The 15397-nt window shown below is 46.4% G+C and overlaps 1 protein-coding gene across 4 annotated transcripts in view; it reads right to left on the minus strand.

Annotated features, from left to right (window-relative positions):
* The window catches only part of LOC122552178 (adhesion G protein-coupled receptor E3-like), a 121535-nt gene that overhangs the window by 8029 nt on the left and 98109 nt on the right, over nucleotides 1-15397 (minus strand). For all 4 annotated transcript variants that reach the window (XM_043694744.2, XM_087983454.1, XM_043694745.2 and 1 more), the window contains 5 exons: nucleotides 9904-10107; nucleotides 8968-9188; nucleotides 4770-4836; nucleotides 1025-1116; nucleotides 748-916 (listed from right to left, as the gene is read on the minus strand). In XM_043694744.2, the coding sequence (XP_043550679.2) occupies nucleotides 748-916; nucleotides 1025-1116; nucleotides 4770-4836; nucleotides 8968-9188; nucleotides 9904-10107 (753 nt within the window). The remainder of the gene's footprint in view (nucleotides 1-747; nucleotides 917-1024; nucleotides 1117-4769; nucleotides 4837-8967; nucleotides 9189-9903; nucleotides 10108-15397) is intronic.

The raw sequence follows: 15397 nt of genomic DNA on the forward strand, positions 1-15397 counted from the left end.
TCAGAGATTGTTACAGTGAGGGGTGTGGGGTATATCAGAGAGTGTTACAGTGAGGGGTGTGGGATATATCAGAGTGTTACAGTGAGGGGTGTGTGGAATATATCAGAGAGTGTTACAGTGGGGTATATCAGAGAGTGTTACAGTGAAGGGTGTGGGGTATATCAGAGAGTGTTACAGTGAGGGGTGTGGGATATATCAGAGAGTGTTACAGTGAGGGGTGTGTGGAATATATCAGAGAGTGTTACAGTGAGGTGTGTGGGGTATATCAGAGAGTGTTACAGTGAGGGGTGTGTGGAATATATCAGAGAGTGTTACAGTGAGGTGTGTGGGGTATGTCAGAGAGTGTTACAATGAGGGGTGTGGGGTATATCAAAGAGTGTTACAGTGAGATGTGTGGGGTATGTCAGAGAGTGTTACAATGAGGGGTGTGGGATATATCAGAGAGTGTTACAGTGAGATGTGTGGAGTATATCAGAGAGTGTTGCAGTGAGGGGTGTGTGGGGTATATCAGAGAGTGTTACAGTGAGGGGTGTGGGGTATATCAGAGAGTGTTAGAGTGATGGGATGTGGGCTGTATTAAAGAGTCTTACAGTGAGGGGTATGGAGTATCTCAGAAGGTGAGGGGTGTGGAGAGGTGCAATGAGATTTATCCGAGCTGTATTGTGTGAGATGTGAGGGGTCAGAATGAGGGATGGACAGCTGCACACTGCAGTGATTGACACCGCTGAGTCGGAGACAGCCTCCTACCTGTTTGTTGAGTAGACAGTGAAGAATGAAGATGAATGCTCCTTGTAGGCTGTTAATGATAGTGAATATATATGCCATAGTGATGGTTTCCTTCTGAAAGTGGAAAATCCCAAATATCCAGGTACAGCCGAGGAGAAATAACTGAGCGATCGCTGTCACTGTGAAGGACCTGGGATGGGGACAAGGGAAAGCAATAAAATATGTAATGTTTCTGGACAAATTAACTTTTGAGAGACAGTTCTTATCCTGAAGGTTGACACCCTGATACCACACATACCTGAACATCTTCAGTTTTGGGGCGTCTTTCTGAATGGAGGACATTTTCTTTGCTAACTTGACCAGGGTGATGCAGTAGAAGACTATATTGATCTGTAAAAAATGGAAAGTTTCAGTTAAGCTGGAGATAAGGAACATCTCGATCTTCTTGGGATTTGTTCTTCCCGTTCAAGAATCTGGGTCAGAACAGATGTCCTATCCCAGGTAAGGTATCAGACGGGATTGAACATTTGATTGCCTTCCCTTGCACTGTCGGTAAACTCTTCCAGGCCAAAGACAGAGCGAAAGTCTCCATCTAAAACAGCAATTGCCGGAAAAGCTCAGCAGGTCAGGCAACAAGTGTGATGAGAGAGTTCAGAGTTAATGCTTTGGGTCCAGTGACCATTTCTCAGAGTTAAGGTCTTCCTGGGCTGTCTCACGGTCTGTTTCTTGATCAGGTACAGGCTGAGGGGCTCAATGGTTAGCACTGCTGCCTCACAGCGCCAGGGACCTGGGTTTGATTCTATCTTCGGGCAACTGTGTGTGTGGAGTTTGCACATTCTCCCAGTGTCTGTGTGGGTTTCCTCCGGGTGCTCAGGTTTCCTCCCACAGTCCAACGATGTGCAGATACAGGTGGATTAGCCAAGCTAAATTGCTCCATAGTGTTCAGGGTTGTGTAGGTTAGGTGCATTGGTCAGGGGTAAATATAAGGTGCGGGAATGGGTCTGGCTGGGTTACTCTTCAGAGGGTCAGTGTGGACTTGTTGGGCCGAAGGGCCTGTTTCCACACTGTAGGGATTCTATAAGATGGTAATACTGGTTAGCTCAGTTAGTTGGACACATGGCCTTGATGCCAATACCATCTGGTCAATTCCTGCACCAGCTACAATCACCATGAAGATTTCATCTTTACCTTTCCCCTGCAACATGCCAACTGTCAGTCTTCCCTCTCTCACTCAGGCCTCCCACGCCAGAGGTGGGGACACTGCCACTCAGAGATGTACTTATAAAGAACATAGCACTACAGCACAGGAATAGGCCCAGGCCCTTCAGCCCTCCAAGCCTGTGCTGATCCAGATCCTCGAACTAAACCTGCCACCTATTTTCTAAGGATCTGTATCCCTTTGCTCCCTGCCCATTCATGTATCTGTCTAGATACATCTTAAATGGCACGATAGTTCCAGCCTCTACCACCTCCACTGGCATCGTGTTCCAGACCACCACCACTCTCTGTGTAAAGAACGTCCCACACATATCTCCCTAAACCCTTCCCCTCCCACTTTGAGTTTGTGACCCCTAGTAACTGAGTTCCGCACTCTGGGAAAAAGCTTCTCACTATCCTCCCTGTCTATACCTCTCATGATTTTGTTGACCTCAACCAGATCCCACACACCCCCCGCCCCCAAACTCCGTCTTTCTAATGAAAATAATCCTAATCTGTTCAACTTCTCTTCATAGCTAGCGCCCTCCATACCAGGCACCATCCTGGTGAGCCTCCTCTGCACCCTCTCCAAAACAGCCACATCCTTTTGGTAACGTGGCAACCAGAACTGTACGCAGTATTCCAAATGTGGCCGAACCAAAGTCTTACACAATTGCTTATGATTTGAAACTCATTCTCCCATGTCGCACCTGAATATGGGTCCCCTCTCAGATTTTTCTTTTTGTTATTTATTCACTCGTGGGGTTCGGGCATCACAGCCTGGGCTAGCATTTATCACCAAACTCTTGTTTTTCTTGAGATGGTGGGCCTGTGGTGAGCGGCCCTTCTTGTTCAGTGACGTTATGAAACCGTCATCGATTTTTATAAAAACAAAAGTCTGGTTCACTCATGTCCTGTAGGGAAGGAAATCCATATGTCCATAGGTGATCTGGCCTACATATGATACCACACCAGACCCATAGCAATATGGCTGACTCTTAACTTCTCCTCTGAAATGGCACTGGCTTGCCCTTGAATTCAAGAGTAGTGAGGGATTGACAAAGAAAGGACAAAAGCAGAAACAGGAAGCTAGAAGATGGTTTGGAACTGGAAGAGATTACAATACTGTGGATGGAGTAATGGGGTTAATGAGAATCAGTCAGTCAGTTTGGTAACTGATGATATAAGGAGGACATAAGCAGGATAGTCCATGAGAGAAGGAAGGATTCTGTATTCGGAGACATCTGGTTCAAAACAGGGCTGGTGCACTGTTTGGAATTAATATCTAGAGTTAAATTATTGTGCTATGGCTTGTCCAGATTATAGCTACAGCAGGCTGATAGGAATCACCAACATATCAGCACAAAAGGGACTGGGACAAATTGCCCGTAGTGTTCAGGGCTGTGTAGGTTAGGTGCATTAGTCCGAGATAAATGTAGAGTAATAGAGTAGGGGAATGGGTCTGGGTGGGAATTTCTTCAGAGTGGTCAGTGTGGACTTGTTGGGCCAAATGTTTCCACATTGTAGGGATTCTACTGTTCTATGATTGTATGAAATGAAGCCTAATCTTTATTGGTTAACTTTTTTTCTGTGGCTACCCTTATCCCAAACCAAATACTGAAGAGTTAATATCTGTTTCAAAGTAGTGGCCACAGTCTTAAGGTCAGATTTGGAAGGAACGCAAGGGTGGTGGGTATCTGAAATTTGCTACTTGGTATCTCAAGACATTTAAGAAGGAATCAAACACTTGAAATGAGCACTTGAAATGTCATAATACACATGGCTCGATCAGCTTGATGACCAGCACGGACACTGTGGGCCGAATGTTCTCGTTCTGTGCTGTAAAAGATTTGTGACTGTTGCCTATCCACCTACAATGGCTTCTCACTGTAACCTTGTCCCTTCAGTGTCTTCATCGAGAGTGTGGTGCTGGAAAAGCACAACTGGTCAGATAACATCCAAGGAGCAGGAGAATCGACGATTCGGGCATAAGCCCTTCGTCAGTCCTCACTTTCTCCCTTCAGTGTCTTGGTAACCATGTTCCCCAACTCTGATAGCTGCTAATTGGAAATCATCTATTGATCACAGGTGGCACAGTGGCTCAATGGCTAACACTGCTGCCTCACCAGGCAACAGTGGGTTCAATTAACACCCTTGGGCAATTTGTGTGGAGTTTGCATGTTAGAATCACACAATTCCCACAGTGTGGAAACAGGCTCTTCACTGACCCTCTGGAAAGTAACCCAACCAGACCCATTTCCCCACCCTATTATTCTACATTTACCCCTGACTAATGCACCTAATCTACACATCCCTGAACACTATGGGCAATTTAGCGTGGTCAATCCACCTAATCTGTACATCTTTGGATTGTGGGACGAAACTGGAGCACCTGGAGGAAACCCACGCAGACACAGAGAGAATGTGCAAACTCCACACAGATAGTCGCCCAAGGAGGGAATCGAACCCAGGTCCCTGGCGCTGTGAGGCAGCAGCACTAACCACTGCCTCCCATATCCTTGTGGGTTTCCCCCCAGTGCCCAGACATGTGCAAATAAGGTGGATTGGCCATTGTAAATTGTTCCATAGCTTCCAGGCATGAGCAGGCTAGATGGGTTAGCCATAGGAAGTATAGGGTGGGTTTGGGTGGGATGCCCTTCAGAGGGCTAGTGTGAACTTGATGGGCTGAATGGCTTGCTTCCGCACTGTAGGGATTCTATGATCGTCTCTTTATGTCCGTACTCCCTCATGTCTTTTTTTGGCCCTGTGTGTTTCTGTCCCTCAGCTGGACCTCAGAGCTGCCCCGCTCCCTTCACAAGGAAGTGAACCTCCTGCCTGGCTCTCACCATTATAATAGCACAGACCGGTCCCAGGAAGCTCCACAGGAAATGTTTATCCAGAGACAGCCAGCAGCTGCAGGAGAAAGGAAACAGACTGTTAGCAGGAACAGACATTGAGAACAAACCAACGGGAGAAGGCGAACGCATTCCTGTCAAAGATTTCTGTACCTCCCACCACAAGCAAACAAACTAAAAATAAATCCCGTTTGTCAGCTGTACGAGGAGACCCAGTGGACGGGGAAGAGAAGTTGGATCTGGCTGGGGCTTCACTCACGGCAGGTCAGAGGCGAAGGCTGATTCCTATCAGGAACATCAAAGTGTGCTCCACATAATCCTGCCAAGATCCAAAAATAAACTGCTGAGCCAGAGAGCTTCCTACTCTCTGGGCTATTTCCACTGCGCTTTCCAAAGGTTTGGATTCACATAAAGCAAAGGGGTTTCCAGAGGACGGGAGTGGGAATGTCGAAGGCTACGGGGGGGGGGGGGGCAAAATGATTTCTTTCGGGCATTGATCAAGTTGTCCCATAGGATATCAAAATGTTCCACAGAGTTTCACCTTAGGACTGCTTCTGTTCCTGTAAGTCGAAGAGTGTGGTGCTGGAAAAGCACAGCCGGTCCGGCAGCATCCGAAGAGCAGGAGAGTCAAACGTTCCCGGCACAAGCCCCTCATCAGACATTCCTGATGAAGAGCTCATGCCCGAAACGTCGACTCTCCTGCTCCTCGGATGCTGCCTGACCGGCTGTGCTTTTCCAGCATCACACTCTTCGACTCTGACCCTCCAACACCTGCAGCCCTCACTTTCTCTCTGCTCTTGGAAGAGTCATTTATGGGCGCGTAATCGAGTCAATGATGGATTGGGAGAGCTTTCTGAAATCTGGCCTGAGAGATGGAATGAACAGTGTAGATTTCCCAAGCACCCGGTCCACCCTGTCCTGATGAAGGGGCAGCGCTCCGAAAACCTGTGATTTCAAATAAACCTATTGGGCTCTAGCCTGGTGTCGTGTGACCTCTGACCCTGGATGAAAGAGCTTGCGAGCGGCACAGGAAGAATTCAACCTTCCAGCAGGAACCCCTCCCCCACCTCCACCACCTTTAAGACCTTTAGACTATAGCAGCGTGCGCCTCCATATAAGAAATATTTTGCAAAAATAAAGACTGAAGATTGATCACGTAATGAAGTAGAAATGTAGGTCAGTTTCTTCAGCGCTGTGGTCTCTTTAAACTGAGAGCCACCGTGCTGGTGACAGATCACGCAGTTTGCAGTCAGAGCAAATGCACATTTGCCCTGCATTTGAAAGGAGCTGAGTACGAGAATAGAATGGAATAGCATTTTACTTTCATGTCTATTTTTACAAAAAAGATACAGTGAGATGTTTTGTACAGTTGGCAATGTTAATGACAGAAGTCAGACATCTGAAGAAAAAAAGTAAAAATGAGGACAGAGTTGAGCTCAGATCAATAATGCTAGCTCCGACGTATTTGCCTCTTACTGATCGAGCATAGCCTTGTCATCTCTGCTGCTGAGCTCTTCTGTACCACACTCCTCCACTTGGCTTTGCTGACTCTGCAATTTGACCCAAGTTGCTTTTTTTATTATCCTCCATGGAATGTGGACATCGCTGATGGGGATAAACCATGCATTTTTAACCATGCTGCTTGGAGATGCGGTGACCCACCCCACGGGGCACGTGGGACTTGAACCCTGACCTTCTCGGCCTTTGTTCTTTCACAGGATAAGGGCATCGTTGGCTAGGCCAGCATCTATTGCCCATCCCTCATTGCCCAGAGGGCAGTTAAGAGTCAACCACATCAGTGTAGACCACATGTGCTCCAGACCAGGTAAGGATGATAGTTTCTATCCTAATTTTTGAAAGGACATTACTGAACCAGATGGGTTTTCCCGATAATCGATTCATGGTCATCATTCGACTCTTAAGTCCAGATTTGTTTTATGGAATTCAAATTCCACCATCTGCTATGGCAGGATTCAAACTCGGGTCCTCAGAACCCTACCTGCGTCTCTGGTTTAACCATCCAGCAATAGTACCACTGGACCATCACCTCACCTAGAGGCAGGGACACTACCATTCTTCCATGAAAGCATTGACAGCACGAACAACGATGTGCATCCCTAATTGAATGAGCTGCTTTGGAAGGCTATTCAGAGTCAACCACATTGCGGTGGGTCTGGAATCACATGTAGGCCAGACTAGATAAAGATGGCAGATTCCCTTCCCTAAAGGACATGAGGCTTTTTCTTAAGGACAATAACTATCATGGTCATTCTATTCCAGAATTATCTTAAAAATCGAAGGACATGCCATTGTCGGATTTGAATCCACGTCCTCCAAAACAATTTGTCTGTCCTTCCTGATTACTTCTCCAGTAACATTAGCATTATGGCACTCTCACCCTCAGGCAATGTGAGGTTATTTTAGAGACAAGTCGGGGGATCCACAGATCCATTACTCTTCCCACGGGGTTTGGAATTATAGTTGTAAAAACGATTGCACGTTTAATAGTTCGCTAGCGATTAATATGAGCGTTATAAAGCAACTCTTCTTTTCATAAAGGCATAGTGCTCCCTTCATATTGCCACGTTCCTGAATCGAGCTGTTTGTTTAGCTACTTTCAGTGAGGAAATGAAGGGCAAACATTAGGATAGAAAGTGTGATCCACGATGAAGATTTCCAGCTAATACATTTATTACACAAGACAGGTATTTTGGCCACACTGCATAACCTTTAATTCTCAAAGATCTGATTAAAATCCGGGTTTTATAGCCATTAGGAGTGAAATTCTTTTATTTAGATTCCAGTAGGGAATAGCTGTACCAAGAAGCCTGGAACGTTACAAGGCACTGCTCAGATCACAGCTGGAATACTGTGAACACTGAGGGCCCCTGATCTAAGGAAAGAGCTGGCACTGGAGGCAGTCCAGAGAAGGTCCACTCGGCTGAGGGGGTGGAGGGACTGACCTCCGAGGAGAGGTTGGGCCTGTCCTCGTAGGAACATAAGAACTCGGAGCAGGAGTAGGCCCCTCGAGCTTGCTCTGCCATTCAATAAGATCATGGCTGATCCTTTAGTGGCCTCAGCTCCACTTCCCCACCCTCTCACCCTAACCCTTAACTCCTTTACTGTTCAAAAAGTATCTATCTTAGCTTTAAAAACATTTACTGAGGAAGCCTAAACCATTTCATTGGGTAGGGAATTCCATAGATTCACAACCCTCTGGGTGAAGAAGTTCCTTCTCAATTCAGTCCCAAATCTGCTCCCTCTAGCCTTGAGGCTATGCCCTCTTGTCCTAGCTTCACCCACCAGTGAAAACATCCTCTCTACATCTGCCTTATCTATTCCCTTCATAATTTTATATCTTTCTATAAAGATCTCCCCTCATTCTTCTGAATTCTAATAAATGTAATCCCAGTCTACTCAGTCTCTCCTCATAAGCCAACCCCTTCAACTCCAGAATCAATGTGGTGAACCTCCTCTGCACCCCCTCCAGTACCAGGACATCCTTTCTCAAGTATGGAGACTCAGTGGAGTGTTGAGGAATGAGAGGTGACCTTATTAATGCAGACAAAGTTCTGACAGAGTGGATGTGTGGGTGCAATCTCAGAACTAGGAACGGCACATTTCAGGTAGAAAAGAAAAGCTTCCCTTCCCTCAGAGGGGAGTAAGGCTGTGGAATTCTGTACCGCAGAGGGCTGTTGAGGCTGGGTCATTAAATATTTTCAAGGCTGAGAGAGACAGATTTTTAATCAGGAAGGGAATCGAGGGGGAAAGGCGGGAAAGTGGAGTTGAGGTGGATCAGATCAGCCACAATCTCATTGAATAGCTAGCAGACTCGATGGGCTGAATGGCCTTATGCTGCACCTATGTCTAATGGTCTTATGACGCAAGGCCCTCTTCTGTATGAGGCAGAAGTGGGTACTGCAGATGCTGGAGATTCGAGTGGTGCTGGAAAAGCACAGCAGGTCAGGCAGCATCCTAAGATTCCTGATGAAGGGCTTCTGCCCGAAACATCGATTTTCCTGCTCCTCGGATGCTGCCTGACCTGCTGTGCTTTTCCAGCCCCACTCTGATCTTGACTCTTCTGTATGAGTCACCTCCAGACGCAGCTCTTGCTTCTGCGTGTTGGAAGTGTGACTATGAACACGCTCCAGAACCCACTGCAACATATCACAGGGAACGCGGTACGTACTGCTTGCTTGTCCCGTAGCCCTCGTGACGCACAGCAGCAGAGATCCCAACAACTAGGAGAGGCAGCCCGTAGCCAAATGGGAGGATGTGTCGTTTCCTGAGGCAACCCGCGTTGAAAACCTTCACCACCATCAGGTAGAGCTGTATCCCTTCCAGGCACATCCAGGCAAACACAGTCAGGAAGAAGTAATGTAGAAAGCCAGCGATGATCGCACAGACAAGCTAGGAAAGAACAATGGTGTACTGAGTGTTCTGTCTCCACCAACAGAGAAGCAAGTCTCCCGGTGAATAGCGATGGCCATCCATTTGGGTGTCACAGATGGAAGTTGCAAATGTCTCATCAATTCCATCCTGGTCTTTGCCCTGACCTTTATAAAATACATCTTAACCTTTTTTTTTACTGTTTCTGTTACAGTTTGATCAGTTATGATGCCACTTCCTGGAAGCTGTTAAAAATGTGTTTCACTGAACATGAGCATGGGTTAGGTTGGGTCTGAATTTATTGCCCTTCCCCAGTTGCCCCTTGAGAAGGTGGTGGAGAGGTGGTTTGCCCTCGTGGGAGAGTCTAGGACTCGAGGGCACAATCTCTGTTGCCCATTTCACACAGACACGAGGAGCAATCTCTTCCCTCAGAGGGGAATGAATTTGTGCAATTTGTTCCCACAGAGGGCTGTTGAGGCTGGGTCATTAAGTATACTCAAGGCTGAGATCGGTTTCTAATCAGCAAGGAAATGAAGGGTTATGAGGAAAGGGCAGGGAAGTGGAATGGACTATTAGATCAGCCACAATCTCAATAATTGATGGAGGAGCTTCAATGGCCTGTGTCTAATCTTATGTCGATGGCCTTGTGGGGCAATGATAGCGTTTGGCGCCTGGGTGTGATAGTTCGCCGATGTTACAATGATAACAGGACACTGATACAGAGCAGCGGCTTTACCTGGTTACTGGTTTGAGAGATACCGACGAGGAACAGTAGCTCTGCCAGAAACAGACACAGGCACAGGTGGGCATGGATGGTGGTGCGTGTGCCTTGGATGGTACGGCATATCAGGAAGGTGAGGAACGAAATAACGAGGCACACGAGGGAGATGCTTATTCCAACGTACGAAATCAGACTGAGGTTCAGCAGATGCCAGGGATCCTGCAGAATGAGAAATAGCCAGTGTAACCACCTCACATTCACCGTACACTTCTGTGACCACAATTCTCATCCTGTTTTATGTCTCGCAATCCGCATTATTTTGCCTGTCCTGACCCACACAAGTTTCCTCCAAAATACAAGCACTGCAGCTCCAATGTTTAATGCTCAGCTTCTGAATCTCCACTGAGTCTGTGATGTCAACCAGTGACCCGGTGATTAAATGTTGGTACAGAGATGCAAAGAATCTCACCATCTATGTGTCAGTTGCAAGTTTGCAAGGGATTTTAGTGACTCCATTAACTGGAGGTGACCAAACATCTTCTCCTTTTTTGCTCTGATTCAGCAACACTTAATCTCGCCATTAATTAGGGAACATGATTGGCCACAAGTTGTGATGGCCACCATTGCTGGATAGTCCACCAACAATACCTGACTCATCCATAGCTTACTTGTGACTCTTACAGGCCAGGGGGTGAAAGAGAAATCATGGAAGAGCAGGGAGGGAGGCAGTAGTTTCTGCCAAAGGCATGACAGAAATGATGTTCACAGGCTTTAAATCTGAGGTACACGAGGGGGACGTATGCAGGCAATGCAGGAGAGGACAACTGACTGGAAACAGTCCCCATAAAATGGATTGCCAAATGGGGATAGTGCTGGTGGAGGTGGAGTGGTGGACAGTCATAAGGGAAATGGAGAATGGCAATGAGGAGAGAAAGAGAGAGAGAGAGAGAGAGAGGAGACAGAGAGGAGAGAAAAAGGAGAGAAGGAGGGGAGAGAAGAAAGAATCATCTCGAAAGGAATAATTTGATTAGGGATAGTCAACCTAGTTTTGTGAAGGACAGGTTGTGCCTCACAAACCATATTGAGTTCTTTGAGAAAGTGACCAAACAGGTGGATGAAGGTAAAGCAGTTGATATGGTGTAGGTGGATTTCAGTAAAGTGTTTGATAATGTTCCCCATGGTAGGCTATTGCAGAAAGTACAGAGGCAATGGGATTGAGGGTGATTTAGTGGTTTGGATCACAAATTGGCGATCTGAAAGAAGACAGAGGGTGGTAGTTGACGGGAAATGTTCATCCTGGAGTTCAGTTACTAAGGGAGTACCACAAGGATCTGTTTTGGGTCACTGCTATTTGTGATTTTTACAAATGACCTGGATGAGGATGTAGAAGGATGGGTTAGTAAATTTGTGGATGACACTAAGGTCGGTGGAGTTGTGGATAATGTTGAAGGATGTTGTATGTTACAGAGGGGCATAGATAAGCTGCAGAATTGGGCTGAGAAGTGGCAAAGCAGTTTAATGTGGAAAAGTGTGAGGTGATTCACTTTGGAAGGAGAGTACTGGGCTAATGGTAAGATTCTTGGTAGTGTAGATGAGCAGAGAGATCTCGGTGTCCAAGTACATAGATCCCTGAAAGTTGCCACCCAGGTTGATAGGGATTGTTAAGAAGGCGTATGGTGTGTTAGTTTTTATTAGTAGAGGGATTGAGTTTGGGAGCCACGAGGTCATGTAACAGCTGTACAAAACTCTGGTGCGGCTGCGTTTGGAGTATTGTGTCCAGTTCGGGTCACCGCATTATAGGAAGGACGTGGAAGCTTTGGAAAGGGTTCAGAGGAGATTTACTAGAATGTTGGGAGGTATGGAGGGAAGGTCTTATGAGGAAAGGCTGTTTTCGTTAGAGAGAAGAAGCTTAAGAGGTGACTTAAAAAAGATGATCAGAGAATTAGATAGGGTGGACAGTGAGAGCCTTTTTCAAAGTATGGTGATGGTGAGCACAAGGGGACATAGCTTTAAATTGATGGGTGATGGATAAAGGACAGATGTCAGAGGGAGGTTCTTTACTCAGAGAGTAGTAAGGGTGTGGAAGGCACTGCCTGCAACAGTAGCAGACTCACTAACTTTAAGGACAATTAAATGTCATTGGATCAACATATGGGTGATAATCAGATAGTGTAGGTTAGATGGACTTTGGATTGGTTTCACAGGTAGGCGCAACATGGAGGCCCATCGAGGGCACTGTAATGTTATATGTTTTATATTCTAGATGTGAGAGAGATAGGAAAGAGAAGAAGAGGGGAAGAGGAGAGAGAGAGGAGAAGGAGAAAGATTGAGAGTACAGAGTCAAAGAGGAGGAGGAGAAAGGGGAAAAAGGGACAGGGAGAGGTGAGAAAGAGAAAAGAGAGAAAGGCGAAAGAGAGAAGAGAGAGAAAGGATTTAAAGAAGGGAGAGGGGAAAGAGAGAGAAGAGAAAGTAAGAGAGGAGAGAGAAGAGAAAGATGAGAGAGAGAGGAGAGAGAGAGAGACAGACAGAGACAGAGAGAGTTATAATCTAACATCTTACAGAGGGATTAGATTAGATTCCTTACAGTTTGGAAACAGGCCCTTTGGCCCAACCAGTCTACACCGACCCTCCGAAGAGTAGCCCACCCAGACCCATTCCGCTACATTTACCCCTTCACCTAACACTATGGGCAATTTAGCATGGCCAATTCACCTGACCTACACATCTTTGGACTGTGGGAGGAAACTGGAGCACCCAGAGGAAAGCCACGCAGAACATACTGAAGGACATGTAGAGTAGTTCGAAGAGCTAATAGCTTTAACAAAGAGGACAACAGCTTTAAAAATGATAGAATTAAACAAAGAGAAACAATCACCTTCTCTGTAGTCATTCAGCAGTGTGAACACTATATTGTAGCGCCCCCATACACATTCAGCAGTGTGGACACTATATTGTAGCGCCCCCATACACATTTAGCAGTGTGGACACTATATTGTAGCGCCCCCGTACACATTCAACAGTGTGGACACTATATTGCAGCGACCCCATACACATTCAGCAGTGTGGACACTATATTGCACCATCCCCATACACATTCAGCAGTGTGGACACTATATTGCACCATCCCCATGCACATTCAGCAGTGTGGACACTGTATTGCAGCGCACCCACACACATTCAGCAGTGTGGACACTATATTGCACCATCCCCATACACATTCAACAGTGTGGACACTATATTGCAGCGACCCCATACACATTCAGCAGTGTGGACACTATATTGCACCATCCCCATACACATTCAGCAGTGTGGACACTATATTGCACCATCCCCATACACATTCAGCAGTGTGGATACTATATTGTAGCGTCCCCATACACATTCAGCAGCGTGGACACTATATTGCACCATCCCCATGCACATTCAGCAGTGTAGACACTATATTGCAGCATCCCCATACACATTCAGCAGTGTGGACACTATATTGTAGCGTCCCCATACACATTCAGCAGTGTGGACACTATATTGCACCATCCCCATACACATTCAGCAGTGTGGACACTATATTGTAGCGTTCCCATACACATTCAGCAGTGTGGACACTATATTGCAGCGTCCTCATACACATTCAGCAGTGTGGACACTGAATTGTAGCGTCCCCATACAGTGTGGACACTATATTGAGAATCCCCATACACATTCAACAGTGTGGACACTATATTGCAGCGTCCTCATACACATTCAGCAGTGTGGACACTGAATTGTAGCGTCCCCATACAGTGTGGACACTATATTGAGAATCCCCATACACATTCAACAGTGTGGACACTATATTGCAGCATCCCCATACACATTCAGCATGTGGACACTATATTGTAGCGTCCCCATACACATTCAGCATGTGGACACTATATTGTAGCGTCCCCATGCACATTCAGCAGTGTGGACACTATATTGCACCATCCCCATACACATTCAGCAGTGTGGACACTATATTGTAGCGTCCCCATACACATTCAGCATGTGGACACTATATTGTAGCGTCCCCATACCCATTCAGCAGTGTGGACACTATATTGCACCATCCCCATGCACATTCAGCAGTGTAGACACTATATTGCAGCATCCCCATACACATTCAGCAGTGTGGACACTATATTGTAGCGTCCCCATACACATTCAGCAGCGTGGACACTATATTGCACCATCCCCATGCACATTCAGCAGTGTGGACACTATATTGCAGCATCCCCATACACATTCAGCAGTGTGGACACTATATTGCACCATCCCCATACACATTCAGCAGTGTGGACACTATATTGTAGCGTCCCCATACACATTCAGCAGTGTGGACACTATATTGTAGCGTCCCCATACACATTCAGCAGTGTGGACACTATATTGCACCATCCCCATACACATTCAGCAGTGTGCACACTATATTGTAGCGTTCCCATACACATTCAGCAGTGTAGACACTATATTGTAGCGTCCTCATACACATTCAGCAGTGTGGACACTGAATTGCGGCGTCCTCATACACATTCAGCAGTGTGGACACTATATTGCACCATCCCCATGCACATTCAGCAGTGTGGACACTATATTGCACCATCCCCATGCACATTCAGCAGTGTGGACACTAAATTGTAGCGTCCCCATACAGTGTGGACACTATATTGAGAATCCCCATAGACATTCAACAGTGTGGACACTATATTGCAGCATCCCCATGCACATTCAGCAGTGTGGACACTATATTGTAGCGTCCCCATACACATTCAGCAGCGTGGACACTATATTGCACCATCCCCATGCACATTCAGCAGTGTAGACACTATATTGCAGCATCCCCATACACATTCAGCAGTGTGGATACTATATTGCACCATCCCCATGCACATTCAGCAGTGTAGACACTATATTGCAGCATCCCCATACACATTCAGCAGTGTGGACACTATATTGCACCATCCCCATACACATTCAGCAGTGTGGACACTATATTGTAGCGTCCCCATACACATTCAGCAGTGTGGACACTATATTGTAGCGTCCCCATACACATTCAGCAGTGTGGACACTATATTGCACCATCCCCATACACATTCAGCAGTGTGGACACTATATTGTAGCGTTCCCATACACATTCAGCAGTGTAGACACTATATTGCAGCGTCCTCATACACATTCAGCAGTGTGGACACTGAATTGTAGCGTCCCCATACAGTGTGGACACTATATTGAGAATCCCCATACACATTCAACAGTGTGGACACTATATTGCAGCGTCCTCATACACATTCAGCAGTGTGGACACTGAATTGTAGCGTCCCCATACAGTGTGGACACTATATTGAGAATCCCCATACACATTCAACAGTGTGGACACTATATTGCAGCATCCCCATGCACATTCAGCAGTGTGGACACTATATTGTAGCGTCCCCATACACATTCAGCAGTGTGGATACTATATTGCAGCATCCCCATACACATTCAGCAT

This window comes from Chiloscyllium plagiosum, unplaced genomic scaffold (genome assembly GCF_037043375.1).
Source record: "Chiloscyllium plagiosum isolate Xiang-an unplaced genomic scaffold, Cpla_swu_hap1 HiC_scaffold_45, whole genome shotgun sequence".
Lineage (NCBI taxonomy): Eukaryota > Metazoa > Chordata > Chondrichthyes > Orectolobiformes > Hemiscylliidae > Chiloscyllium > Chiloscyllium plagiosum.